This window comes from Sparus aurata, unplaced genomic scaffold (assembly GCF_900880675.1).
Source record: "Sparus aurata unplaced genomic scaffold, fSpaAur1.1, whole genome shotgun sequence".
In the NCBI taxonomy this organism is placed as follows: domain Eukaryota; kingdom Metazoa; phylum Chordata; class Actinopteri; order Spariformes; family Sparidae; genus Sparus; species Sparus aurata.
In genome coordinates this window covers 256800-282990 of record NW_022045108.1, presented here as the reverse complement: position 1 = coordinate 282990, position 26191 = coordinate 256800, and the positions used below count along the sequence as shown (strand labels likewise).

At 44.0% G+C, this 26191-nt stretch overlaps 3 protein-coding genes across 3 annotated transcripts; 2 read left to right on the top strand and 1 right to left on the bottom strand.

The window, feature by feature from the left end:
• Positions 1-581: 581 nt before the first annotated feature.
• LOC115577680 (major histocompatibility complex class I-related gene protein-like) lies at positions 582-8024 on the top strand. Its single transcript, XM_030410587.1, has 8 exons — positions 582-716; positions 1608-1874; positions 3001-3279; positions 4133-4435; positions 6489-6590; positions 6873-6890; positions 6985-7054; positions 7582-8024. Exons 1-7 carry the CDS (start codon positions 662-664, stop codon positions 7029-7031), a joined length of 1071 nt encoding a protein of 356 aa, XP_030266447.1. The 5' UTR covers positions 582-661; the 3' UTR covers positions 7032-7054; positions 7582-8024.
• Positions 8025-9240: 1216 nt separating this feature from the next.
• LOC115577659 (zinc finger and SCAN domain-containing protein 12-like) lies at positions 9241-12294 on the top strand. Its single transcript, XM_030410556.1, has 2 exons — positions 9241-9536; positions 10926-12294. The coding sequence occupies exons 1-2, from the start codon at positions 9338-9340 to the stop codon at positions 11552-11554; spliced, it is 828 nt and encodes a 275-aa protein (XP_030266416.1). The 5' UTR covers positions 9241-9337; the 3' UTR covers positions 11555-12294.
• Positions 12295-18159: 5865 nt separating this feature from the next.
• LOC115577682 (semaphorin-6D-like) lies at positions 18160-25711 on the bottom strand. The gene is made up of 3 exons (XM_030410590.1): positions 25132-25711; positions 22843-22974; positions 18160-22508 (listed from the first exon to the last, which is right to left on the bottom strand). The coding sequence occupies exons 1-3, from the start codon at positions 25360-25362 to the stop codon at positions 21147-21149; spliced, it is 1725 nt and encodes a 574-aa protein (XP_030266450.1). The 5' UTR covers positions 25363-25711; the 3' UTR covers positions 18160-21146.
• Between the last annotated feature and the right edge of the window lie 480 nt (positions 25712-26191).

The window sequence follows — 26191 nt, the reverse complement described above, 5'->3', positions numbered from 1 at the left end:
GATTTTTTGCAACTTATTTTCCACTCGTGCCTGTTTAAGGGTTAAACTCATGAATAGATAACAGCCAGCAGATGTTTCTCTGGTCCAGCTGAAGAAGGATATCAGTGTTTATTCTGTCATGTTCTCCCTGAAACACTCATCAGTTCTGCCTCTGTGACAGCACAGCTTCATGGAGGACCTGAGGAGATTCATTAATGAGAATATTGATTGTAACAGAGGTCATAGCAGTAAAATCTAAGTTTATTCAATTATTAGTCTGTCATTCTCTCAGCAAAATGTCAAATGCACAAATCTACATTTAATAACTGTAAACCTTATGTATGTATTATTTATAGAAACAAACAAGAAGTTTATGAAGAGGTTAACTTTGTGTCTCTGCTTTAGTGTATTGTGGCATTTTAGCTCATCTTGGTTACGACATTGTTTCTCTGCACCATACAAGTTTTACAATAGTTTCGCTTTCACTATAAACCTCAGTTCCTAAAATCGCCCTAGTAACTGATGACGTATGAGCCTTTTCTGTGCTCCTATTGGTCTGAACTTTATGTGATCAGGAAGAAGCCGCAGATGAAAATCAAAGACAAAGATGAAGTGAGGAAGTCATCGAGGAGAAAGTTGCACTTCCTCTTTTCTCTCTTATAAAACGTGTGAAACAGAAGTGATGAGACTTCTTCTTCTTCTTCTTCTTCTGCTGTCATGTCGAGTCGCAGCTGCAGGTAAGATCACGTTTAAATCTGACTGTAGATCAGTGTGAGTGTTACTGGGCGTCTGCTGCTCTGTCACAGGTGACCCAGTTCACTCTGAGAAAACAAAAGCCTGAAAACTGTTCAGCCCTCAGGTGTGTGTGAGGACACACCTTCATCACACAGACATGAGGCCGACAACACGCACACCTGCAACCAACCAGCAAGTCCTTTAGAGTCTGTTAAAAAGTCTGTGTATGAATAAATCTTAATGATGCAACGATCTTACAGACAGTTCTGCAGGATTGTCTAAATGGCCCTGAAGTCACACTTGTTGTTCTCATTCCTTCCTGTGAATGTACAAAAAAGACAATAATGATCATGATGACAAATTGTGGTTGTACATGTTGTATGTTGTAGATGTATATTGAGTACCTCTGTATTCTGAGCTGCTTGTTCAGTACATGTTAGAGAGCATCATTGTGTTTATGTCAGGACATCTTTAGGATAAATGGGTCCTTCACTATAAATAGGATGATTTATTTTGGACATTTTGTAGGTCTGGTGTCTCTGATTGTCTTCTTCACATTACTCATTGATTTTGCATTCATGCATAAAGGAGACCCGACCAAGTCACGAGTGCATACGTGAACATACTTTTCAGTTGTGTCAAAGCTTTAAGGTGCAGTATGACGTCACAGCATGGCTAGACTAAAGGTTTCTAAGGAAGCAGAGCTGGAACTGTAATATACAAACAAATCCAGCAGTTCAACACATCATCCACAGGCTTGTGTAGGCAACTGACATGTCATGTTACAATGTGCTCATATATGGTCAATAAAAGTGTATTAATACTACTTGATACATAGAGCTGTTTTAAATAGTACCAGTTTGAATGTTGAGTGTTTCTGCTCGTCTCTACAGTGATTCACTCCCTGAGGTACGCCCACACTGGGTCCTCTGAGATCCCAAATGTCCCCGACACTGTGGCTGTTGTGATTGTTGATGGATATCAAACAAACCACTACGACAGCATCACCAGGAAGATGGTACCCACACAGACCTGGATGAGCCGAGTCTCAGAAGATGATCCAGACTACTGGGAGAGAGAAACGTCGTTCTGGAGAGATCAGGAGCAGTATGCAAGAATGCACATTGAGTTTTATAAGGAGCGCTTCAATCAGTCTGGAGGTACGTTCACTGAATGTTACCGTCTTTCTGCTAAAAGAGGTTTTTTTTTTCTTGCTCTGTGGGAATGTCAGACTGAAACATCTCAACAACACCTGGTTGGACTGCTATGGCATTTTCTGAAACTTTATTGTTTCTTAGAGCAGAACTCCTGTTTGCCTTGGTGAACCTCTGACTGTCATCTAGCGCCATCATCAGGTCAACATGTTGATGTGTCCAATACTTTGGTCTTTAATCAAAAACCTGCAGTGAATGATGATTTTTGGTTCATCATGTCCTGTTTTTATTTTGTAGAATTCATCCAGATGTTTCCCTTCTCACTTTTGTGTGTTTTCTGCCCTCTCTGCTGCTCACCTGTGTTCCATTAATCAATCATTAATCAATCATTCCTGTGTATTTAAACATGTGTGTTCCCGTCACTCTTCGTAGGTTAGACGGTGTTTCTCTGTTTTCCCCTCCCGTCATATTTTATCTGCTTTTGCTGCCTGAGTCCTCGTGGTATTCTGGTTTGTTCTTAGTTTAGTGTCAGTTTTGCTCCTGTTTTGTTGTGAGCCTTTTCGCCTGCTTTTTGTTGTGGATTTTGGATTTTATTGCCTAAAACTTTCAGTGTTTCCCACACATATATTTTCCTTGGGCAGGGCGTCCAGGTATATTTGCCGACCCACTTTAGCATTTTTGTTTTTGCTGCATAACGAGGCTCCTCCACACCTGGCTCACCTGCTGTTATGACGACAGAATTTAGGGTGAAAGTTATTTGTTCTTTTGGTTTGTAAATAACTTGGTGCTGACAAAGAAGGCAGATAAGCTGGTGGAGAGAAAACAGAAAGGAGTACATGAACTATTCTGAGGTTGTCAATTATCCACCCCAGGTTCACAGCTACCAGCCCAAGTCTCAGCCTCCAGCCACACCTGCTAGATATCAGCCTGCCTTTTTATTAGGCTCTGTTTAGTTCACCTGTAGCCTTCCAGTTCTGAGCTGGCTAACCACCTGCCTGTCTGCCTTTAGCCAGAGATGCAACCTGAGCTGGTTGGCCTCCAGTGTGGTGCCTACTAATTCTTGAATCAAATCAAATCAAATCTGACAGGACAGGTTCACTGATGTCTGTTTCCTCCTCTCTTTCTCTCTCAGGTATCCATGTCCTCCAGGTGTCTCATGGCTGTGAATGGGATGATGAGACTGGAGAAGTTCATGGTTTTGATGTAGTTCGTTATGATGGAGAAGACGTCTTGATATTGGATGTGAAGGCACGGAGATGGATCGCTATGAAACCACAGGCACTTAGTTATCAGCACAGGTATAACAAGGACGAAGGTTGGCTAGAGTTCATGGATCACCGGTTGTTGAAGGAGTGCCCTGAGAGCCTGAAGAAGAGTTTGGACTACGGGAAGAGCACGCTGCAGAGAACAGGTATGCATACATACATACATAGATAAAAAGAATGCATCCCCTTTAAATGAACTGACCTAATTCAACAGAGGTCCAGCCAATTGGTGCTAGTAGTCTCACAATTAGTACAATGCAGATCACCTGAGTCCAGTGAGTGTGTCTCAAGTGATTGTAGTATAAAGACACCTGTATGTGAAGGTCTAGTCACTGGATAATCAGTATTCATGGCTAATTACTCCATAAAGACAAACGATGTTCCAAGAAACTCCAGGAAAAGTAAAATTCAGGGGGTGGATACAAAAACATTTCCAAGTCACTGACCATCCCCCTGAGTTCAGTTAAATCCATCATTAAGAAATGGACAAGAGAAAGCTGCTGCTGAAGAAAACTCATTAAATCTCAACGGCAGCATATTCACTCACAACCTGAAAATGAGACGAGCAGTATAGGATGTTAACTGTTGATTAAATATCTGCAGCATGTTGACTTTACACCATATTTTTCACCAGTAACCTCAACCTGGTTCACATGTTAAGGTTATTGTAAAGAATAAGGCTGGCTGTATTTTATATCTTTGTTACAGACTTCAGCTCTCATGTTGAGATCCAAACCAACATGTCGGACTCTCTTAACACTGTCTGACTTCCCGTCTCTGTCTCCAAGCCAAGGAGTTCCTTCTTCAACCCTAAATCTTTACAAAACTCCTCACAAATCTACAGGTTCAAGTTTAAAAAGGTTTCGGTAATTTCCTACTCACTGTAGATTTTAGTACTGATCAGCCTGGTGACACAGTGATCCACTGGTGGCACAGACTGATCCTCAGTTTAGTTCAGATTAGATGTGCCCTCTCTTGGTCCTGGTGGTCTCCCTCCAGAGCTTCCCTCGGTGTATCTCCTCCAGAAGACTCCCTCGTCTCCAGTGAGCTGCCTTGCCACAGGTTTCTACCCTCACAGAGCCGCCATCTTCTGGAGGAAAGATGGAGAGGAGATCCACGAGCAGGTGGACCACGGTGAGCTCCTCAACAACCATGATGGATCCTTCCAGATGAGTGTGGACCTGAATATGTCACTGATCAGAGCTGACGACTGGAGGAGGTACCACTGTGTTTTCCAGCTCTCAGGTGTTGAGGAGGACATGGTCACCGAGCTGGACCCAGCACTGATCAGGACTAACTGGGGTACGTTAACAATGGACTCAACTGGACTGTTTGTATTATAGAACAGACAGTGCTGTAGCCAGCTAGCATGTGTGGCTCATTTTGAAATACATCATCTTTGCTAGCTGTTCGAGCGGCTGTGGCTCAGGGGCAGAGCCAGCGTCTTGTAATCTGAAGGTCACTGGTTCAGTTCCCCTGGTCTGCATGTTGAAGTGTCCTTGGGCAAGATACTGAACCCCAAACTGCTCCTGATGTGCTGGCCGGTACCTTGCATGGCAGCCACCACCATCAGTGTATCAGTGTATGTATCAATTACGGTGAGTTTGCTTTGGACAAAAGCATCTGATCAATGGCCTAAATGTAAAAGTTTGACGTTTACATATAATGTGAACTGAGCACTGAAGAGTCTGAATCTCCCTCCACGTTTTAGTTTCTACATTGATGTTTACTTTAGACAGAGTAATTAAGACATGTCATGTACTTAAAAGTTTGACATTGGGGAAATACTTGTTTTATTGCAAAGAGTTATGAGACTGAATCCACTGTCATGTCTGTGAGGTAAATATGAAGCTACAGCTAGCAGCTGGTTGACTTCAGTTAGCTTAGCATTAAAGGCTGATTCATGGTTGAACGCAGGCTACATGCAGAGTCCAAAGGCCCCCATACACCACCCAGACTCAAACCAACAGCCAGCTGCCTTTATGCGACCACTCTGTTGCCTCTCGTCTGACCCGTTCAGCAGAAAAGTTGCATTGAACACACCGCCTCGACGTGCTGCCAGCTCCACAGTAGCGTGTACGTTCTGCTCTTGTGGGAGATGCAACAAGCTGGTGTAGCTAGTGTTGTGTATAAAAGATGCTGGACCAGAGGTTTATGCACGCAACTCTCTTTACTTTTGATCAAATGAAACTTAACTATTTCAGACAAAAACAGCTGCATACTAAACATGCAGCGAGGCATTACCAAACAAACACAGATTAATTTGTCCTGAACGGACATAGCAGCTGGTCTCGTGCCAGTAACGTTCCAAAACATGAAAACAGGAACAGAGTGCATAGAAAAATGAAGCGCACACAGTATTCCGCCCCTTCCACACACCGCGCTGATCGCTAGCACACCGCCAGTCAGAATGGTCATACAGCTGGCACACAACCAATCAGAGAATCCAATTCCTCAGACGGCCGACAGCCAACCTTCTCAGACTTTGCATGTTGAATCAGAGCAGACAACGTCCGCAAAGCTCTGAAAGCTTCCAATGCAGCTGAACACACCGAACAGATTTGTTCCTGACCTCGTCCAAGTCTCTCCAAATGTTTCCGGCGTCCAACGGGTGGACCAGTGTGTTCCTGCCTTAAGACGTAACCTAAGCACGTGGCCTAAGCCGTTTACACATGTGTTGGCATGTCTGTGTTGCTGGCGGTGGTGATACGGTGGATTCCCAGCTGTACTTTCCCCAGTAAACACATCGACCCCTTCAGCTCACAGCTGTTTCTCTGAGCGAGGCAGAGAGTCTGCAGGAAGGGCTGCCTCTCCACACACACCGAGGTTGAAGGACTTGATTTCAGCAAGGTGGTGTTTTTCCACCAGGCGTCTTGTGGAGGGGCAGGGAGCCTGTCCACTCTCTGTTGCCCAGGGACACTCCGGCAGGGAAGAGAGGCTCCGGGGGAGATTATAACCCAAGAAGAGCAGCAGCCGGCTGGTCAGGAGGGACTGCAACAGCTGGAGAGGGCGGTGTGTTTACTGGGGAAACTACAGGTCACAGTCCCCAGTATTATCACCATCGCATGGTGCTGGAGGTGAAGCTGGAAAATGTGATTCTACCAAGCGGTGCTGGTCAACACTGTTACTTTAACTCCTTTAGTCACGCTGTGGTGCTGACTGGATCATTTGGTTTTGCAGCTGAGTGGAGTGAAGGCAGTCTGACTCCACATCATGAGCTTTCTGAATCCTATAAAGGAGATTCTAAACAAACCAGTAAATCATAACAGCAATAATGACTCTGCAGATCTACAGTTGGATGTTGTCTTCCTGCATCCTGCAGACAGAACCTGATGTTGTTCTGTGTTCTGTTCAGTTGAGGAGTCCTCATCACTCTTCATCACTGTGGCTGCAGTGATCACAGTGTTCATCATCCTCACAGTGTTCATCACAGTCACAGTTTACAGAAGGAGAAAAGGTGAGAGGCTGAAACTTGTTACTGCTGTTAGTCCTCCTCTGTGTCGTCCATGTGAAGTGATCTGAACTGAAGGAGGTGAAGGTTAAATTCTTCCCTCTTGCATTAGTGGGAGCAGTGTGAGACTCAACAATGATCTTGTAATTCAGGAGCTGTAAGAGGGAAATGCTACAACAACAACATTTAAACAATTTAAGTGAATTTAAGAGTGAATCAGATTCATTAGAGCTGATGAGATATTCTGTGTTTCACAGAGTAATCCTTTCTGTTCTCTTTACATTTCAGATCAGGACCCTTCACCCTGTGAGTATTTAGTACTTCCTCCATGCTCATAGAGTCTGACCATCACTCTGTACTTACTGTATCTCTGTACTAAATAAATGTATCGGTCCTTCAGCTCCTGAAGATGTTCAGCTCTCTCAGAGACTGAAGCCAGAGTCCTGACTCCACACACCTCTGAGCAGACAGTAAGTTATCTACATCTGAGTTTTTACTCATAAGACATTAAAGATGAGATCCTGCTGACTCAGCAGTGAAAATGGATGTGAAATCTTCAGACATATAATGAAAAGTGAAGTCTCCAAACCAGGCACAGGTATAACTTTGAACAGAAGAATAAAGAATGGCAACTTGAGTCAATGGTAGAAAAGCATATTTTGCATATTGTAGTTGATGGACAAATGTCAAAATCCCAAGAATGATCATTGATGAGGTCATGAAGTTCCTCTCTAGCTGTTGTTTTACCTGGACAGTGATCAGCTGAGCAGGTCATGCAGTAATGAATGGTTCAGTTAGATTGTCCATGAATGTTTCCTGAAGGTTAGTTGGTTAGTTTGTACTCAAGTTAAACTCATAGTTCTGGTCATGTGGTCCATTCTACTTCACATACAGTCCGTCTGCAACGATTTCCTGAGTTTAAGAAAGTTTTTACTGTATAAAATGTGAACAGTTGATGTTACTGTTGATGCTGAAGTGTTTGTCTGTCTCTCTTTAGGTTTGTTGAAAAGATTGACTGAAGAAAGACGAGGTGTCGTTTCAGGAACATGAGGATTTTTATTTGTTATTTGGCTGAAGACGGCAGCAGCTGCTTTGTTTGGACTGAAGAAATGGAGACAGATCGTACAACCTGGTTAAAAGAGTCAGTAACACTTTTAAACAGGTGTTTCATATTGTTACAATACCTGCCTGGGTTTGTGATGTCATCTTGAAAACGTTGCCTTGTTTCTTTAAATGAGCTGCAGTCAAAGAATTAGTGTCACAGGTCGACTGTGTTTTCAGCTTCAGCCCCAGTTGGTCCAAAAGAAAACATAAGCCTGTTACACTCAGTTATTCATTTTTATTTTTGTGATGCTCTGGTTTGTTCACATCTGTAGCCTATATGCTAACACATTTTTACACACACAGTTTTTTTATCACAAAAATGCATGTTTTACTAAAGAAGCATCAAAATGGTGTTTATATATATATATATATATATATATATATATATATATATATATATATATATATATATATATATATATATATATATATATATGTATGTATGTGTATATATATATATATATATATATATATATATATATATATATATATGTTTATGTATATTACTATATGTGTATATGTATATATGTATATATATGTGTATATGTGTATATATATATATATGTATATATATATATATATATATATATGTATATACATATATATATATATATGTATATGTATATATATATATATATATATATAGTATTATTGTCTACTATATATGTCTGTATATACTCTATGTATTTATGTATTTCTATATATATATATATCTCTCTATCCTGTATTACTCTGTTGTATATGTCATATCATATATGTCTATGTATATATCTTTTATCTATCTCTATCTAATAGTATACTCTTTATTATTTTTGTTTATGTATATCTTATTCTATTCTATATGTTATGTATCTATCATATATACATATATATTGTATGTATCTGATATTATTTCTGTAAAACCAACAGCTGGTACATGTAAACAAGAATGAATTCGAAGTGGTTAATCTTGATGTTTTATATATTTTCTAATTTGAACAATTTCTTAAAGATGACAGGAAATTTGAGCTCCTTGTTAAAAACTAATGGTAATTAAATGCAATAATATTCACCCGTTCTTCCTCCTGCATTCAGAAAGTCTCACTGAATGGGTAAATATATGAATGTGCACACTGCCATGGGAAGTATTATCAGCTGCTCTTGTTAAAGATTTCACCTGAAAACCTTTTAAAATGTAAATCTGCAGTGTGTGATCAGATGTTCTGAAATGTATTCTGTGAGTTTCCCGTACAGTGTTTAATGTTGTTCAGGCTGAAACACTCCGTTCATGTTCAGCATTAATACATGAATTCAGGAAATAAAATACTTTTTGACAAAACAAGAATTAATCTGTGGATTTTCTTACATTCTGAAATTTTGTGGGAACATCTCAAACATTCAGGAAGTGACGTCATGAACTGGAGCCACTGGAACATTAGAATAAATCAGTTGAAATCATCTCTGATTATTTAATGCTGTATTTATTATCAGTGCGCTCCTGGTGTTGACACCTCCTCTCCGGCAGGAGGCGGTAGAGACACGACCGTTACCATCGAAAACCTCACTGAGCATGCGCATAGGCGCTGACCCGGAAGTGTAGCTGATAAACAACCGAGCACGACGCTCCGGTGAGTGAAGTTCTCCGGTTTTCCTCTCAGACTGCCGTCAAAATGTCTAAAATCGAGATGCTGCGGCTGCTCATCAACCAGCGGCTCACCGAGGCCGCCGAGGAGATCTTCGGGGTGTTCGGGAGAACCATAGCCGAGTACGAGGAGGAGATCTCCCGCTCCAAGCTGGAGATCGACCGCCAGCGCCGGCTGCTGGACCTCTCCAGGAAGCCGCAGGTCTCCCTGCAGGTCAACAGCTCAGGTCAGACTCTGATCAGGAAGCCAGCTGATCGATAAGCTCATATCGAACTGTTCGGCTGTGTAGTGTTTCAGAGTGAAGGAGCAGATCTGACACAGTGTCAACAGTCACAGGTGTTTAATGTACCTGCAGCTGCACAACTCTGTTACCTTCCAGAGTTTTCTTTACTGAAATACATGCTGAGTGACGTGTCTGCTCCTCTTCACACCTGCTGCAAACACCTGTCCTGACTCTGATCACAGGTGGACAGCTGACAGTGCAGGTCAGACCACAACATCACCAGACTCCATTAACAAATGTGGTGATTTTAAGAGTTGTTGAGTTAAAACAAACTTTATAACGTAGTGAAATTGTTTCTCTCACAGATTCTAACTCATTGTGTTCTTCTTGTAAATTCTGCATTAAATGTAATACATAAAGCCAACTATTAACCACATTTCACCAAACTCCCTTAACAAATCAGCTAATTTAAGGAGTTGTTGTGTTATGTAAAGCCTTATAAACATGATGAAACTGTGTCTCTGACAGATTCTAACTCATTATGACTTTGTTGAAAATTCTGCATTAAATGTAATACATAAAGCCAACTATTAACACAATTTCACCAGACTCCATTAAGAAATCAGCTCATTTTAGGTGTTGTTGAGTTGCGTAAAACTTTATAAACATTATGAAACTGTGTGTGTGACAGATTGTAAGTCATTGTGTCCTTGTTGTAAATTCAGCATTAAATCTTTCAGCTGAAGTTGTTTGTCTCCTTGTAAAAAGTGTCAGTTTGTGGCAGCATGTCTGTACCAGCCTGTCTGCTTCTGTGTCTAAAGTGCTAAAGTCTTACCTGCCAACATTGATCAGCTGTTTGAACACACTGTTTACACTGATTTCACCATTTACACTCCATTTATGAAAGAAGAAACATGTTATTGATCTGAACATGTCACATGTTACAAAGACACTAAACAGGAACAATATAGGCTACTTCTTTGTCCCCGTGGAGAAAGTCCCCAGACTCCCTTAACAAATGTGTCAGTTTAGTGAGTTGTTGAGTTGGAGACACTTTATAAACTCTGTGAAACTCTGTCTCTGACTCATTCTGCATTATTTGGACCTTCTTGTTCATTCAGCAAATGTTCTACATGAACTTCTTTCTGTCTTTGAGTAGAAACATGGAGTCTGTGTGTCTCAGTGATGGACGGGTTTGTTTCATACAGAGCAGGAAGTGACATCACATCACACATGTTGATACGAGGTGTGAACAGGCTCAGTGTGTCTCAGGAGACATCAAATGTTTACATGATTACATAATATCAGGAACTTGTGTACAAAGTGATGTAATGTGTTGAACGTGGGACCAAACTCGTGTTAACTGGTTCTGTTGTTGGTTGTGATTGGCAGGCGTGTCTGAGCAGCAGGACTGGAGCTCCAGTTTGGACCTGAGCGAGATGAAGTCTCCTCACATCAAGGTGGAGGAGGAGGAGGAGGAGCTGTGGCCTCCTCAGCAGGAGGAGTTGGAGCAGAACAGCGTGAAGTTCCTGTTGATCCAGAGCAGCGGTGTGAGAAACAAGCAGGATAACGACCACGTGACCTCAGAGGACTCGGAGCTGGACCAGCAGCCCGGCACCTCGGTCCAGCAGTCCTGCTCAGACCCGGACGAGGACGCACCTGAAGCTTCAGACCCAGCTCCAGGTAACGGCCAGCTCGACTGCGTGGACCTGGAGGTGCCGCTGTCCGAGGTGGTGGACTCCTACATCTGCACCATTTGCGGCCGTGCGTTCGCTCAGCGGGGCCACTGGGCCAAACACGTCCAGGTCCACCGCAAGGTCGAGACCAAAGTGGACAAGTCGTACACGTGCGACATCTGCGGGAAGAGACTGACGCGGTTCGACGGCTATCAGAAACACTTGAGGATTCACACGGGCGAGAAACCGTACAGCTGCGACGAGTGCGGCCGCAGATTCAGCGACAACTCCAACTACAAGCGACACATTCGGACACACATGGGACATAAAACACAGCAGAGCTGAAGCTGCGGGCGAGCACGACACGTAGAGCTGCAGCTAAAGATTATTTATCGATTATTCGATTGGTCGATGTTGATGACGGCCACAAATCCAAAGATGTTCAGTTTAACTTCACCGAGGAATAAAAGCAGAAAACACTCACATTTCAGCAGCTGCAGTCTGAGAGAACGTTATTTAAAAAGATCACCAAAATAATTAGTGATCAATCAATCAGTGGCTGCAGCTCAGCTTCCTGCAGACATGTTGGCCCTGATGTGGACCGATTCATCCTTCACAGCGCTGATGGTTTTATTTATTTTACTGTTTGTGTGCGTCGCCTGTTTTAATCCACTACAAAGTAAAATACTCGCAGTATTTTATCATGATGAAAGATTTCCAGGTTTCACTTTTAGTTTGTGTTTTCTGGAGTTGGAGGAGAACGAGTGGACGAAGAGAAGCAGACGTGTCATCACTCTGTTCTCCACAGTGACCACTTAAAAGCTTTTTTTTCCTTCGTCAACATTTCACTGAGGACGATAAACGGACGAAGAAGAGACATATTGTATTTTTCTATATTCTATATTTTGCCAGACGTTTGTACACTGGAGCAGGAGGCTGTGACTTCTCTGTGAAACCTTTTTATCCTCTGTGTTGCTGACAGTGAGGCGGTCAGACGTCTGCAGCACAGATATGATGAAGTCACTACTCGACAGAAACATCTGTAGTTTCTTCTGGCTGTCAAATAAACCGTGAAACAGCTTTAATGAGACTGTACGACTTTTACTGAGGTAATAAAATCACAGGATTGAAAACTGATTCTGATGATTTGTGTTTTAAAATCTCACGTTTGTATTCTCATGTGTTCGTGATCTTTATGTCACAAATTACAACAATATAAACAATCAGAGACGGTCAGAGTGTCTCAGGAGCAGATTACAGATACTTGTGTTTCAAATGAATCCAAATAAAACACAAAATTCTGGTGAGAAAAAGTAATGAATGAAAAAAAAATGCAGAAAGACATTTTACACAAACTATATCACATTTGATCTATTTATAAATGTGTAATATTGATGATATAATCTCTTTATATTGATTGTATTCCTGCGGTCGCTCATTTACTGTGTGACGTCTTTAACCAGCAGATGGCAGCAGAACTCTTATTAAACAGCTTCACGGTCACACATGTTGACCAGGACGTTTATATCTGGAAATATGATTTAATATCTTAAATATTCAGAATGATGTTCAGCTGGTAACAGAACATGTTGAGTATGATTCTGTATCTAGAGCCCTTTAATGTAACTAACAACACAGCAGCAGCCTAAACCTTTCTGAGGCCTCATGGACCCTCTGGAAGACTCGGACCCTGTTGAAGACTCGGACCCTGTTGAGGACTCGTGCCCTGTTGAAGACTCGGACCCTGTTGAAGACTCGGACCCTGTCGAGGACTCGGACCCTGTTGAAGACTCGGACCCTGTTGAAGACTCGGACCCTGTTGAGGACTCGGACCCTGTTGAAGACTCGGACCCTGTTGAAGACTCGGACCCTGTTGAGGACTCGGACCCTGTTGAAGACTCGGACCCTGTTGAAGACTCGGACCCTGTTGAAGACTCGGACCCTGTTGAAGGCTCGGACCCTGTTGAAGACTCGGACCCTGTTGAAGACTCGGACCCTGTTGAAGACTCGGACCCTGTTGAGGACTCGGACCCTGTTGAGGACTCGGACCCTGTTGAGGACTCGGACCCTCTACACAGTTCTTGGGTTCTCCTCATGTGAGCTCTGAAATCCTCTCAGGACTCTTGGATCCCCTGCAGAACCTCTGGATCATGTTCAGGAACCCTGGCCGTCTCTCCAGCAGCCTGTGGTCCCTCAAAGAAACACCAAAAGATTCCTGGAACACACTGGAAGACTTTAAGGACCCCCGCCGTGAAGTCCTGAAAGCTCACCAGGACTCCTTCAGCACTTTCCATCGTGACGACCACGAAACCTCCTGAAGAGCTCCAGGACCCGCAGAACTGATGGTGTGCAGACCTTCTTCATCACTGACGAGGCACTGAGAGCTGTTCCTCTCGGGAGGATGCCGTACATGTACATGCCGAAGCATCCTTGAGCAAGATACTGAACCCCGGAATTGCTCCTGATGTGCAGTTGGCACCCTGTGGGGCAGCCACTGCCTTCAGTAAGGGTCCTGCGATGAGCTGGCGACTCGTTCAGGGTGAACCCTGGCCTACGCCCATGAGTCGAACTGGATTTGGCCCCAGTAAGACCCGCAACCCCTCAGGGGATAAAAAGCGGCAACATCCCGCAACCCTCACGGAAAAAGCGGAAAAGAAAACGAACGAACAAAAGTTCAAATTGGAATGAAAAGAGAAAAGAAGCAGAAGGTTTCTGCTCGTCTGTTGAGGCTGACGGCAGGATATAAAACACGCTGCTCGTTTGGAACCGACTGGAGGAAATTACTTTGTGTTCTGTTTGTGTGAGCCCAGAACTTTGTGTCCCGGTCAAGAACACCTGGTCCAAAATGACTTCAAGCCCTCCAAAGATCTCTGTGACGTCCTGAACAACAGACGCTCTGATCAGTGAGTGAAGACATTATTGTTCTGGTGATCCATTCTTTAAAATCTGATCTAAATCGTTTGTTGGCTTGAAGGTTTTAACGATGATCTTTACAAGTTTTCATGTTTTTTTATTCATCTGTGAAACTGAAATTAAAATAATTTATTTTAATGTATGAAAAAGAAACATTTCTCCTGCAAAAACTGATTTATTGAATCTTTTTCTCACATTTTGTTTTTTTCAGGGAAATTTTGTATTTAAAATAAATGAATAAAATTCTCCTGAAATTTTTCCCACCTGTGTTTTCACAGACGGAAAAAGAAATTAAGGAATTTAGAAAGATTATCTGGCAGAGCTGGTGGGAGGAATTTTGGCAAAGCAAAACAAATTGTTTGATGTTTGATCTCTAACTTCCTGATTCAATGTGACTTTCAAGGTTCTTTTCAGCATTGATGGCCATGTACGGAAGCCCTGAGGGACAAGTTAAGATGATCTGTTTGCTTCATCTTATCTGAAATATTTCCTTTCCTGTTTTAACTCTGCTGACATTTTATTGGTGAGAAAAAGATTTGTTTTGTTTCACAGATCAGAAAACAATTTAGGGGAGAAAATGTTTTCCCCCTGAAAACAAAATGAAAGAATTTAGAAATATTATTCTGCCAAACGTTTGTTGTGAGAAAAGTTCTCAGGTCAGAAACAACCGAGAGAAACCAGTTTGGATAAGATGTAGAAAACACCTGCAGACAAAGTTAAATGTTTTTTATTTTTCATGTTTTCACATTTGGTTCCACACGTGAAAAAGATGGAAAGATATGAAGGAACTTATAAAGATTATCCTGCAGAACTTTTATTCTCAGCAGTTCTCAACAGTTTAGATCAAATAGAAAACATGACGAGGAAAAGAAAAGTCTTCACTCGCCCCTCTGGGCCTCCGTACAGTCGGCGGTGCTGAAGAAACATTTAAAAACAAATCAGATTGTGACCTTTAACCTGAGAGTCACATCGCATCAGGAAACCCCTGAGAGTCCCTGATCAGCTGCAGGAGTCTCGGAGGGAGTTCCACTTCCTGTCAGGACTCTTGGAGATCATCCGTGACATCCTCGAGGTCTCTGGATCCAATTAAACCTCCTTTATTCTGAGAGATCCCAGCAGACACCTGAATCAGCACATTGTGGAGCTGCAGGTGAGCACACACTGTTTCTATTTTCAATCAGAACTTCAAAATAAGAGTCCACAGAGACACCAGTCGACTCAGTATCCTTTATTTACACCGTCATCCACATCGTTAATTAATAGCAGTAAGGTAAACAGAATAGCTTTTATTACATTGTCATTCTGGTGAGGCCCAGCGGGTGGCGCTGTGAGTCCGTCATCAGTGATGTCACAGTGTCTCCGTCCCTCCAGAGCGCGTTCAGAGGACGGAACCGACAACCAGCAAACCAATAAACACATTTATTTTGAAGGTTACAAGTGCATCTTCATACAAAAAACCCTTTTTATAAAACCAGCCGTCGTGTTTCTCCCAGTGACGGACCAATCAGGAGTCAGAACTCAAACCAACAGCAGCGACTCTTTTAATGGACTTCCTGTTCGTCGCTGTGTCTGTGTGATGTGGACGAGTTAGAATCAGCAATATAAAACATTTAGAAGAGACGAGCTGCTGTGAACACTGAGCTGATGTTTCACTGCAGGAGACCCGGCGGCTCTGACGGGCCTCCTGCAGCCCAAACAGCTACTTTATCTTATTTTATAGCCAATTAAGTTTCAGTTTTGTTGCTTTGGACCATTTCAGAGTGCTCAGAACACTTAGATAATGTTTAGTTTGAGTTTGTGAACTGATAAAACCACAGCGAGTCTCCGTTTATGTGTGAGTGTCCCCAAAAACTGTTTCATTCAACAAAAATGTAAATAGTGGAATAAGAAACGTCAGCAGGTGATCTGAGAACTCACACAGGTTCAAATCTGCAAACCAGGAACGTTTCTCCATCGTCACATTTTGGGTGTTTGACAGTTCAGTTTTTGGTCGGTACAAAAAGAAGTTTGACGTCCAGCAGAACTCAAAAACAAACATTTAAAACTGGTTTGTATGGAGGACGAAAAAAGCCAAAATCAGAAACAAATAAATAAATAAGCCACTGATGATATTTAAGCATTATTTAATTTAAAATTATTAATTTCTGTATTTATTTACTTTCCCATTTTAATTAATAATTCTTTCATTTTTAAATGTATTTCTTTCTTTTCACATTTATTAATGAGTGTCTGCTTCATTATCCTAACGAGGGTCTCACATATGAATAAATACATTTCACAATATATTTTAGATTAATAGATTTATAGATAAGATGCTAAAGGAAATGGGAAAGTGTACGGAAGCCCTGAGGGACAAATGAGGACATTTTTTTTGTTTCTGGTGATTCTTTGTTGAATCTTCTGTGTTTCTGACTCGAGTGAAGATGTGGAGGAAACAAAGTTCTGCAGGATGATCTGTCCAAGCTCCTTCATTTGATTTTTTCAGCTGCGAAAACGTGTGAAAATATTCAGGAAAAAAAATATTTCAGGAGATTTTCTTCTTTGTTTCCTGTGAGAGACTAAGTAAAAAAAAAAGTTTAAAGAGAGAAATTAATTTGAGTTTGTTTTTGTGATACTCACTTTGACCACACGAGGCTGCAGTGCAACACTTCACCATGATCACACACTCTGAACACAACACACATCTATTGATTTATCTTTGTTGTTTTCAAATGAAAACAAAATGCTTGTGGAATATTTCCCCACGTTTTCACAGATGAATAAAAAACCTTGAGGAACTTGAGTCACAAACTCAGAAACTTTCTCCTCAGGACGTCTGTAAATGTCACATTTTAGAAATGAGCCAATATTTATTTATCTTTGATTTCCTTCATAACTTTCTGTTTTTGTTTTTTTCATTCATTCCTTTTGATCATGTTGTCAGAAAAATGCACAAAGTGACATTCAAATGTTTTTTAAAAGAAAACCCCCCAAAATATTCATCTTCAGCAGCAGATTCATCCTCAGAACACAAATCTTTTTCATTTTCAAGAAACAGTCGTTTATTTTGACATTCATGTCTGCGTCTTTATATAAAAACAACATATTTCACCAGCTGACTGTGACTTTGCTGAAGTGAGAGGGTCTTTGAACGCACCACAGAGGACAGGTGTCTCTGAGCGGTACGTAACAAACAGGTGACGCATGTTTGAATCTGTGTATGTTAAGTTTGACAGAAAATAACTGAAGGAAACTAAAGTGAAACTTTATTTTGAAACACTGTTGAGCAGCGACGTTCATGTGACGGGTGTTTAATGAGGTAAATACTCAGGAGGACGCCGCTGCCGCCATCGCCACCACCGCCGCCGCCGCCACAAGCTCAGATCAGATTTGCTCTTCTCGTGTGAAGACGGCTCGTTAATTCAGACTGTGATCCAGGCCGGCAGCCAGAGCAACACTGATCTCAGATCAGCCAACGAGCCGCAGTCAGGACGGAGATTCAGGTCGGACATGATGAGGATGATGTCACATCTTCAGGTACAGCTCAACGTTAAACTGCTGCTTATTAAATCTCAACAAAAACCATCAGTCTTCAGCCTTCACATCCCTCCTTTCCTTTCCTTTCCTTTCCTTTCCCCTCCTCTCTTCCTTCTCCCTCCTCTCCTCTCCTCTCTCCTCTCTCCTCTCCTCTCTCCTCTCTCCTCTCCTCTCCTCTCTCCTCTCCTCCTCTCTCTCCTCTCCTCTCCTCTCCTCTCTCCTCTCTCCCTCTCCTCTCCTCTCCTCTCTCTCCTCCTCTCCCTCCTCTCTCCTCTCCTCTCTCCTCCTCCTCTCTCCTCTCCTCCTCCTCTCCTCTCCTCTCCTCTCCTCTCCTCTCCTCCTCCTCTCTCCTCTCCTCTCCTCTCTCCTCTCTCCTCTCCTCTCTCCCTCTCCTCTCCTCTCCTCTCCTCTCTCTCCTCTCCTCTCTCCCTCTCTCCTCTCTCTCCTCTCCTCTCTCCTCTCCTCTCCTCTCCTCCTCTCCTCTCCTCCCTCCTCTCCTCCCTCTCTCCCCTCCTCTCTCTCTCTCCTCTCCTCTCTTCCTCCTCCCTCCTCTCTCCTCTCTCCCTCCTCTCCTCTCTCCTCTTGGTCTTCTGGTGCTGGTGGACTCACGGTTGCATCATTTGGTGCAGAGGCAGCTCGGCCCGCTCCAGCAGACGAGGATACTTCACTGACACTCTGCTGCAGCATCACTGTCGCTTCATTATTGCTTCATCTGTGTGCCGGTCGGGTCGGATCAGAGTTTGTTTAATAACCGACTCGACTGTTAATTTGTAATGTTATCTCGCTCATTAACGGACCACGCTGGTGTTTCACATGTGATGTTACAGTTTGAACCGACCAATCTCAGCCTAACGCCCACCGACCAGCCTCCCCGGGCTTTTAACCGCGTCTCCTGGTCCTTCTCAGCAGACTGTGTGGAGACTCACCTTCAGTCTTTCAGCGCCTCGTTTCTTTAGAGATCTTCTGTCCGGGTCAGAAACTCCTGTTGCTGTCTGTTACTTGACTCCACTGCCTCAGCGTCGCCGCTGTTAACCTTCCACCTCTGCACTCGTTTGGTTTCTCTTTCAGGCCGAGTGCCCGGACGGGAGAAACGGCCACAGAATGAGAAACTACTCCTGACCGCTGACAGACTCTGAGAGGTAAAACAGGAAGCAGCAGGTTCTGCTCACAGTCGGGTATTTTTAGCCCGTCGATGCAGAAACACTCCCACTGACTGCCGACAGAACCACCGGAGAGTCTGCAAACCGTCCACCCGGATCACCTCAAGTATCGACACGAGTTGTTCCTCTGCTGTGGTGTTTCTATCCACGCAGGTCCATCTGGTTTTATTTGTTTCAAACTAAAACATGCTGAAATTTAACAGACGAGCGACAGAAAACAAAACAAACTGGTTTAACAGAATTAAACCGTCCAGAACATCATCACATGGCAGCAGGTCCAAACTGTCAGGCTGATGACTGAAGGAACAGTCTCTGCTGCAGCTCGGTCGCGGAAGAACGAGACACGATGTCTCCAGATGAAAACAGAACGCGACAGCAGCGCTTCCCAACACAGATTTGAACCGGGTCGGCTCCCTGCCTGCTGCTCCTGCAGCACACCGAGCCCGTTCTCAATGTTCTGATGTGGTGATGGCGGCGCCGACACGTCCACATGTGTCTGCTGTAGCTCTACGACGCCACGTTTCATGTTTATTGCTTATTATTTCTCATCTTTCTGGATTTTATGACTGACTGAACTGAAGCTGGTCCGGTCCACCAGATAAAAACAGAACCTCGGGAGTCTTCTGCTGCCTCGGTTTGTGAGATTGTTTTTACCACGTCAGTACATCTGAGCGGACCGGACCGCAGCTGCAGTGTGACCCGTTTCTGTTGGTTTAGTTTTGATGTGTTGATGTTGTTTGTAATTAGTTTTGATTTGAGCGTCAGCAGTCAGTCACAATCAGCTGGAAAATATCAGCAAAAATCCAAAATGCTGCTTCTCTCCTGAACCAACAGCCGGGTTGGGAAACGCTGCACTCGAGGCTCAAATGATAAAAGAGTTTTTGTAGTTTGGGCCGAACTTTGTTCTACATTTAATTCTGCGAGCTGCATCAGAGCTCAGTGAGCGACCAGGAAACACTTTTGATTAACTTTTCCCTCAAATGTCTTAATTAATACCCTGAAACTCACAGCGGACCGTCGGGTTCATTACAGTCTCACTTCTTCGACACCACTCTAACTTATTTTATGGATCCTGCAGATGTCGGCTCGTCAACATTCAGCTCGGAGGTTTCTTTCTTTCGAGCTCGTCGTACATAAAGACGGATGCAGAAAGGAGAAGGAGGGCGGCACATCAAGTCGTTCGAGGGAGATTATTCATTCAAGAGAATTAATGAAATAATTTTGAACATACAAATTACAAAATTGAAGAAGTATTAAGTGTTTTGAGAGCATGAATTTTTCATTTGAGGGAATAATTGATCAGAAATCTTCCCTGGAACGCCTCGTGGGCTCCAGACAAACACACAGCCGCTGCTCAGTTAATGCTTTGTTTGTGTTTCAGATACCAATATGGTACAAAGAGAACATTCATCTGGTTCTGTCTGGTTCTGTGATGGCTGCTCCGTTTCACTTTCTTCTCACGCTCCTCAAAGTGCTGCTGATGTGTTGGTTTACAAAAATCTGCATCTATCGAATGTCATCGTGAAGCTTCTGATGTGAGAACAAAAACTTCATTGTAGTCATTTTCTCCTTTTTTCCACAGGAAAGCAGTGAACCCGCGTCTCAATGTCAGTTTCCTGGAGCAGATTCAGAGGGACGAGCAGACGCTCCCTCCGGGTGCTTCTGACATTATCAGCTCCGTGTTTTATGTCTCCTGTGGGAAGAAATGCTGCGTCGGACTCGGAGTCCTGCAGAAGCGTCCGTCGCTCCGAGCTGCTCAGATCTGCTGCAGTCCGATTTCCTGCTTTTTTGAATCTTTGCACATGAAATCTGTCTCCGTGCCAAAGTGCAACAACTGGGACATCAGATCAAAGCGCTCGTAAGAAAACTGCTTTAATCAAGGATTTTTCAGGCCACCTCGAGCCTCGGGGACTCTCTTTGAATCATTAACATCGCTCGCTCTCCTTTGGAATGTTTCTCTGACTCGTCTGAGCCGGTTCTGATCCGCAGTCTGTCGTGAGGGGAAAGTCACCACGAGCGTCCCCGCCTGCCCGAGGCGATGAGTCAGAGATCTTGTGTATTTGTCGATCCTCAGAGTGTCTGACTGTGAGGCTCTCTTCAGGACTCAGTGCAGCCGCCGTGACTCAGAGAGGCGACGGACGGCGTCCTCGCCGCCGCAGGAAAGTAACCACAACTGAAGGCTCGTAATGAGGACTGATGGAGACAAGAAGCTCTGAAGTCTCTTTTGTCTTCTCGTCTCATCAGTGGACTCAGTTTGTGTCTCACGAGCCCTGCAGACATGTCGGAGTGCTTTACTTGTTGACGACTGTAGCAGCCATGTTGGATTGGCGCCACTTCCTGTGACAATCTCAGTATTTGTATTTTCCTGCTTCTGCTACCGGTGACGTCGCCGTGTTTGGCAGAAACAGCGGTTTTGGCGGGACTTGGGGTTTCAGCGACGCCGTTCTCCGGACGATGGCCGCCCGCTGCACGTGCGGTCCCTCGCTGTAACTGTGCTGCCGCGTCAGGCAGGAGCTGGCCACTGACGGCCGCTGGCTCTCACTGCTGGTGTTCATGGTAGCCGCCCCGCTCGCGGGCGGGGGGCCATTGCTGCTGCTGTTGGTGTTCATCCTGGCTAGAAAATGTGCGTGCGCCCCCCGTTGGTTGAAGCTGTGGTGGCGTGGCACAGCCCCGCCCCCACCTCCTCCTCCACCCCCGCTGCCGCTGCCCATCTTGATGAGGGAGTGGCGCTGGGAGTGATGTCGTGTCACAGAGACGCTGCTTCCTCCGGGTCTCTCTGGAATCACCTGCTGCTGGAGCGGGGTGGAGGAGGAGGAAGAGGAGGAAGAAGGGATGGAGGTGGAGGAGGTGGGGTTGTTGGACGATGAAGAGGAGGAAGAAGAGGAGGTGGCAGAGGAGGAGGTGGAGTTCTGGACCGGGGCATCCAGGCGCTTGGGGAGGCCGTCCCTCGGGAGGGTGGAGGTGCTGTAGTATGAAGTCGACTCCGTCTCGGGGATCTTCTGCTGGTGATGGTGACCGCCGCCGCCGCCGCCACCACCGCCGCTGCTGCTGTTATTGTTGTGGTGGTTGCTATGGTGATGGCTGTGGTTGTAGTGGTGGGTGCGGGTCTGGCCGGGGGGATTATGATGGTGATGGTGATGGTGATTGTGTCCTCCAGTGGAGGAGGAGGGGAACAGGGAGGACGAGGAGGTGGAGGTGAGGACCTTGATGCCTCCGGTCCCCGACGCGCTGACCTCGTGGATGTGTTTGAGCAGCTCGTCCAGCGCCGACACGTCCACCACCGTCTGTGGGAGGGACTGCTGGGAGTGGTGATGAAGAGGGACTGCTCCTCCTCCTCCTCCTCCTCCTCCTCCACCTCCTGCTGCTGCCATCACTCGCTCATCGTTGGACATCTTCCTCTCCTCGGGGAGGTGCAGGGACGTCGAAGAAGCACCTGCTCCATGAGCTGCTCCGTTGCTGAAACTGTTGCTGTGGTGATGAGAGAAGGGAAACACCTGCTGGGTCAACGAGTTCCCGACCACCGCCATGAAACCCAGACTGGACCCGGAGCAGCTGGGCCCGGGCGGGGGGTTGTTGTCCTTGGCGTTGTTGCAGTTCTGGTTCTTCTCGTACTGATGGTGCCGCAGCGCCTTCATGTTCTTGATGGGAAGCTCCGGGGTGGAGTCGGGCGTGGGCAGGCCGGACAGCTCGCCATCCGCCTGAGACAGAGACTGAACACAGCTCAGTGTTAGAGAGCAGGGTGTCAAATCAAACATCTGATCAAAACAATCAAATAAATCACTCAGTCATTCTGTCCTGCAGACACGCTGACGCTTCGTCTCTAACACGACCTGAGGATGAGCGTCAGTCAGTGTGGGTCTGACCAGATGATCACTGGATTCTACTTTTTGGGTGAACTATTCCTTTAAAATACACAGAGTCACATTCAGTCTCACAAGCTGCTACTGATCTGTATATTTGTTGCGACTGATTTTAAAGGAACATTCCCTCTTTAACCCTGAACAGGTGAAATGTGTTTGATCCTCAGCAGACGAGCCGTCCTACCTGGGAGAGGCTGAGCTCGGGGTCTCCCAGCGGGAGGCCCTGGTGGACGGGGGTGTGGAGGTGAGGCTCCGAGTGTCCGTTGGGGATAAATGAGCTGTACATCTTCGGAGTGGACACGTCCAGTTTGTCCTCCTGAGGGAAGATGACACAACAGAAGAAGAATTAGAGCGCCGCTGCTTTCTCTGTGTTTATTATCATTTCATGTCTCCAGCTGAGGACGATGATTCAGAGATCGATGCAATAAAAAGCATTTTAATCTTTGAATAACACGTTGACCTGAACTGTGAGGAGAAACTTCTCCACCAGCTCGTTTTTAATTATCGTCTCTCTGGCAGTGTAACGAGCAGCTGGTGTAGGTTTCAGCAGCAGGGTCAGAGGTCAGAGGGAACCAGCAGCAGCTCACAGATTCAGTTTCTTGCTCAAGGACACTTTGAAAAAGGATGTAGCTGGTAATGAAAGAGCTGATTGTAATGACTGAATAAAAGAGTGAAGTGAAGCTATTAACTTCTCATGTCCCCCTGAGAGAAGAGGAATATTAACACGCTGCTCTGAATTCAGATGATCACGTCGCTGCCGCTCAGCGCCACAACAGAAAACTGACAAATGTGCTGCAGGATTTCTCTGCTGCATCAGTTTGTTTCAGGTCTGCTGGATAAACGTGACCTTTTCTGTCAGAGGTGAAGAAGAAGTCACAGGAAGTAGAAAGAGGTCATTAAACGTCTTCAAAAACACGACTCGTCAGAAAAGGTCTCCAATTTTATCCATGTGTGGTTTTACTGAACTTTGTCCTCCGAGTGTTTCCTGTTTTGCACTAATAAAGTTTTCAAAGAATTTTTTTTTCATGTTTGAAACAAATAGATTTGGGACACATAATCGTTCTGACTTCTGAAGGTTTTTTTCTTGTGACAAAATTTTAAGGAGGAATTTTTTGTTGTTGTAATTTTTTCCCATGAAGAATTTTATTTTATTCATGTCCTCAAAGTGTTTTCTGTTTTTTTTAAAAAAACAACAAACTTGTGTCTGTTGCTCTGTGTGTTTGTTGGTTTTAATGAAGAAGGTGCAAATTTTTGGAAACCAAAAAATAATCTGCAGGTTTTCTTTCTGTGAAACAGTGAAAGAAGTTTAAGGAGGAGAAACAAAATAATCTTTATGTCAGACCAATCTTTAATTTTCCAAGTAATTCATTTGACTATAAAAAAGGTTTTGACATATTTTCTTTCTTTTGACAGCTCAATAGAAAGAATATCACATTTTTTTCTCAAACAATTTCACAAATAAAAAAAAATATTATTTTCTAACATAGCAACAAAGGAGAATTGATTCCATAATTTTCAGGAAAAATTCCTGGAGATATTCTGGGAAAATTCGGAAAAATACCAGGAACTATTCGGGAAATCCAGGAAATTTTCAGGAAATTTTCGGAAAATTATCACAAAACCGTTTTTTTTTTAGCCTTACAAAAATGAATTCTTATGTTTGTTGTTGTTTTTCTGCTCAGTCTCTTACGAGAACAAACTAATAAAGACATTAAATGTGATCATCAAGTTGTGTCATCACTGCACCAGCCTTTTTTTTCCTCTTTATGTCAAGATAATCTTTAAATTCAATAATTAGTTCATTTTTACCGAAAATCAGGTTTTGAGAGAAGAAACCATTGATCACCCTGTGTCACAAATTGCATCATATTTGTGACTGTCTGATGAAAATTGTCAATTTATTTCTCAATAACACATAAAAAAAGATTTTGGTGTAAAAAATAATTAGGAAAATTCCGGGACATTTTCGGAAAATTCCAGAAAATAAACAGGAATATTCCAGGAATAGTCTGTCATTATCTGGAATATTAGTATATAATATCAATACAATATTTCCAGAATTTTTCTGGCGAATTTTCCGTAATAAAGTTTTCGAAATAAATCTTTTGCAAGTTTGTAACCTAGATAAAGAAACTTTTGTCTGGAATTTTTTACGTTCATTTTTTTTCCCCCAAAACCTGTTAAAGTACAGGACATTTCTTTTCAGGAGAATTTTTGCCTTGTGTGTCTACACAAAGTTTTGTCTACAGTGTTTCCTGTTTTGCACTAATAAAGTTCAGACAAATCTCCTTTTGCATGTTTGCAACATTTGAGTGAAACATTTTTAAGCTGGACAGTAGTTCTAAGTTTATATCTGTGGACGTACAAAATTCGGGAGATTGTTGGGGAAAATTTTTGAAGAAGAAACTTTTCTGAAACTGAGTAAGAAAGTTTAGTTCAGGTAATCGTGTCTTCATGCAGACGGTCCACTCACCTTGGGCTGTCCGTCCAGCAGCCCGTTGAGCTTGGCGAGGGATCGCAGCGATAAGGCGTGCGGCAGCGACGCCTCGGGGTCCTTCCCCAGCCTCCTCGCCCGCTGAGCGGCGCTGCGGCTGCAGTAACACGACACCAGGAAACCCGACAAGATGGCGCCCAGGAAGAACGCCACGAGGACGCAGGCGATGAGCAGCGTGTAGTGGACGTTAGCACCGGCTTGCAGGTCCATCTCGGGGAGACGGCGGACACCTGGAGGACAGGGGTCAGGAGGAGAACAGGGTTATTACACCTGTTTGGCTCCTTAGCTCACATTGTTTCATGTTTGATTATTTCAGAGCGTTGAAGATGTCTGGAGGAACTTCTAAAGAGAAAATGAAACAACATGAAGGAAGGCTGAGTCGGCAGGACGGACTGGACCGGGGGGGAGGGAGGAAAACAGCGGGAGGAAGAAGTGAGGGAGGAAGAAGGGAAGGGAGCGACAGAGACGAGGATTGAACTTAATGAGGAAGAGGTGGTTCACAGCTGAGAAGACAGGATGATGGAGGAGGTGAAGGTGGTGAGATGTGAGAGAAAAAAGAGAGGAAGGAGAAGAAAGGAAGAGAGGAAGAGAGAGAGGAGGAGAGAGAGAGAGGAGGAGAGAGAGAGAGAGAGGAGAGAGAGAGGAGGGAGAGAGGAGGGAGGGAGGAGGGAGAGAGGAAGATGACAAAAGGATGGAGGGATGAAGAAGAGAAGAGATGAAAGAGTGTTTATTGTTTGGCAGTGTTCCTCTCATCAGGTTCAGATTCAACATCAAAGCCTCTCAGGTACAATGATCATCACACACGCACACACACACACACACACACACACACACACACACACAGTATCAGAGAGGAAGTTTTCATCTGTTTTACATGAAACTGAACGGAAACATTCCAGGAGAAATGTATTTCTAAATAAGGGTTTAACTTTCAAAGTCCAAAGAAAATGTTCAGCAGGAAAAAGTCTCTAAATCAAGTTTTTCATGAAAACATGTGAGAACATTATTTTACCAGGATGATTTTCTTGTGTCAAACCGA

Coding starts and splice junctions, on each gene's coding strand:
- LOC115577680 (XM_030410587.1), top strand. CDS start 662: ATGAGACTTCTTCTTCTTCTTCTTCTTCTGCTGTCATGTCGAGTCGCA. Junction 1,875..3,000: donor GCGCTTCAATCAGTCTGGAG/GTACGTTCACTG, acceptor TTTCTCTCTCAG/GTATCCATGTCCTCCAGGTG. Junction 3,280..4,132: donor GAGCACGCTGCAGAGAACAG/GTATGCATACAT, acceptor GTCTCCCTCCAG/AGCTTCCCTCGGTGTATCTC.
- LOC115577659 (XM_030410556.1), top strand. CDS start 9,338: ATGTCTAAAATCGAGATGCTGCGGCTGCTCATCAACCAGCGGCTCACC. Junction 9,537..10,925: donor CCTGCAGGTCAACAGCTCAG/GTCAGACTCTGA, acceptor TGTGATTGGCAG/GCGTGTCTGAGCAGCAGGAC.
- LOC115577682 (XM_030410590.1), bottom strand. CDS start 25,362: ATGGACCTGCAAGCCGGTGCTAACGTCCACTACACGCTGCTCATCGCC. Junction 22,975..25,131: donor TGCTGGACGGACAGCCCAAG/GTGAGTGGACCG, acceptor ATCTTCCCTCAG/GAGGACAAACTGGACGTGTC. Junction 22,509..22,842: donor CCGAGCTCAGCCTCTCCCAG/GTAGGACGGCTC, acceptor AGCTGTGTTCAG/TCTCTGTCTCAGGCGGATGG.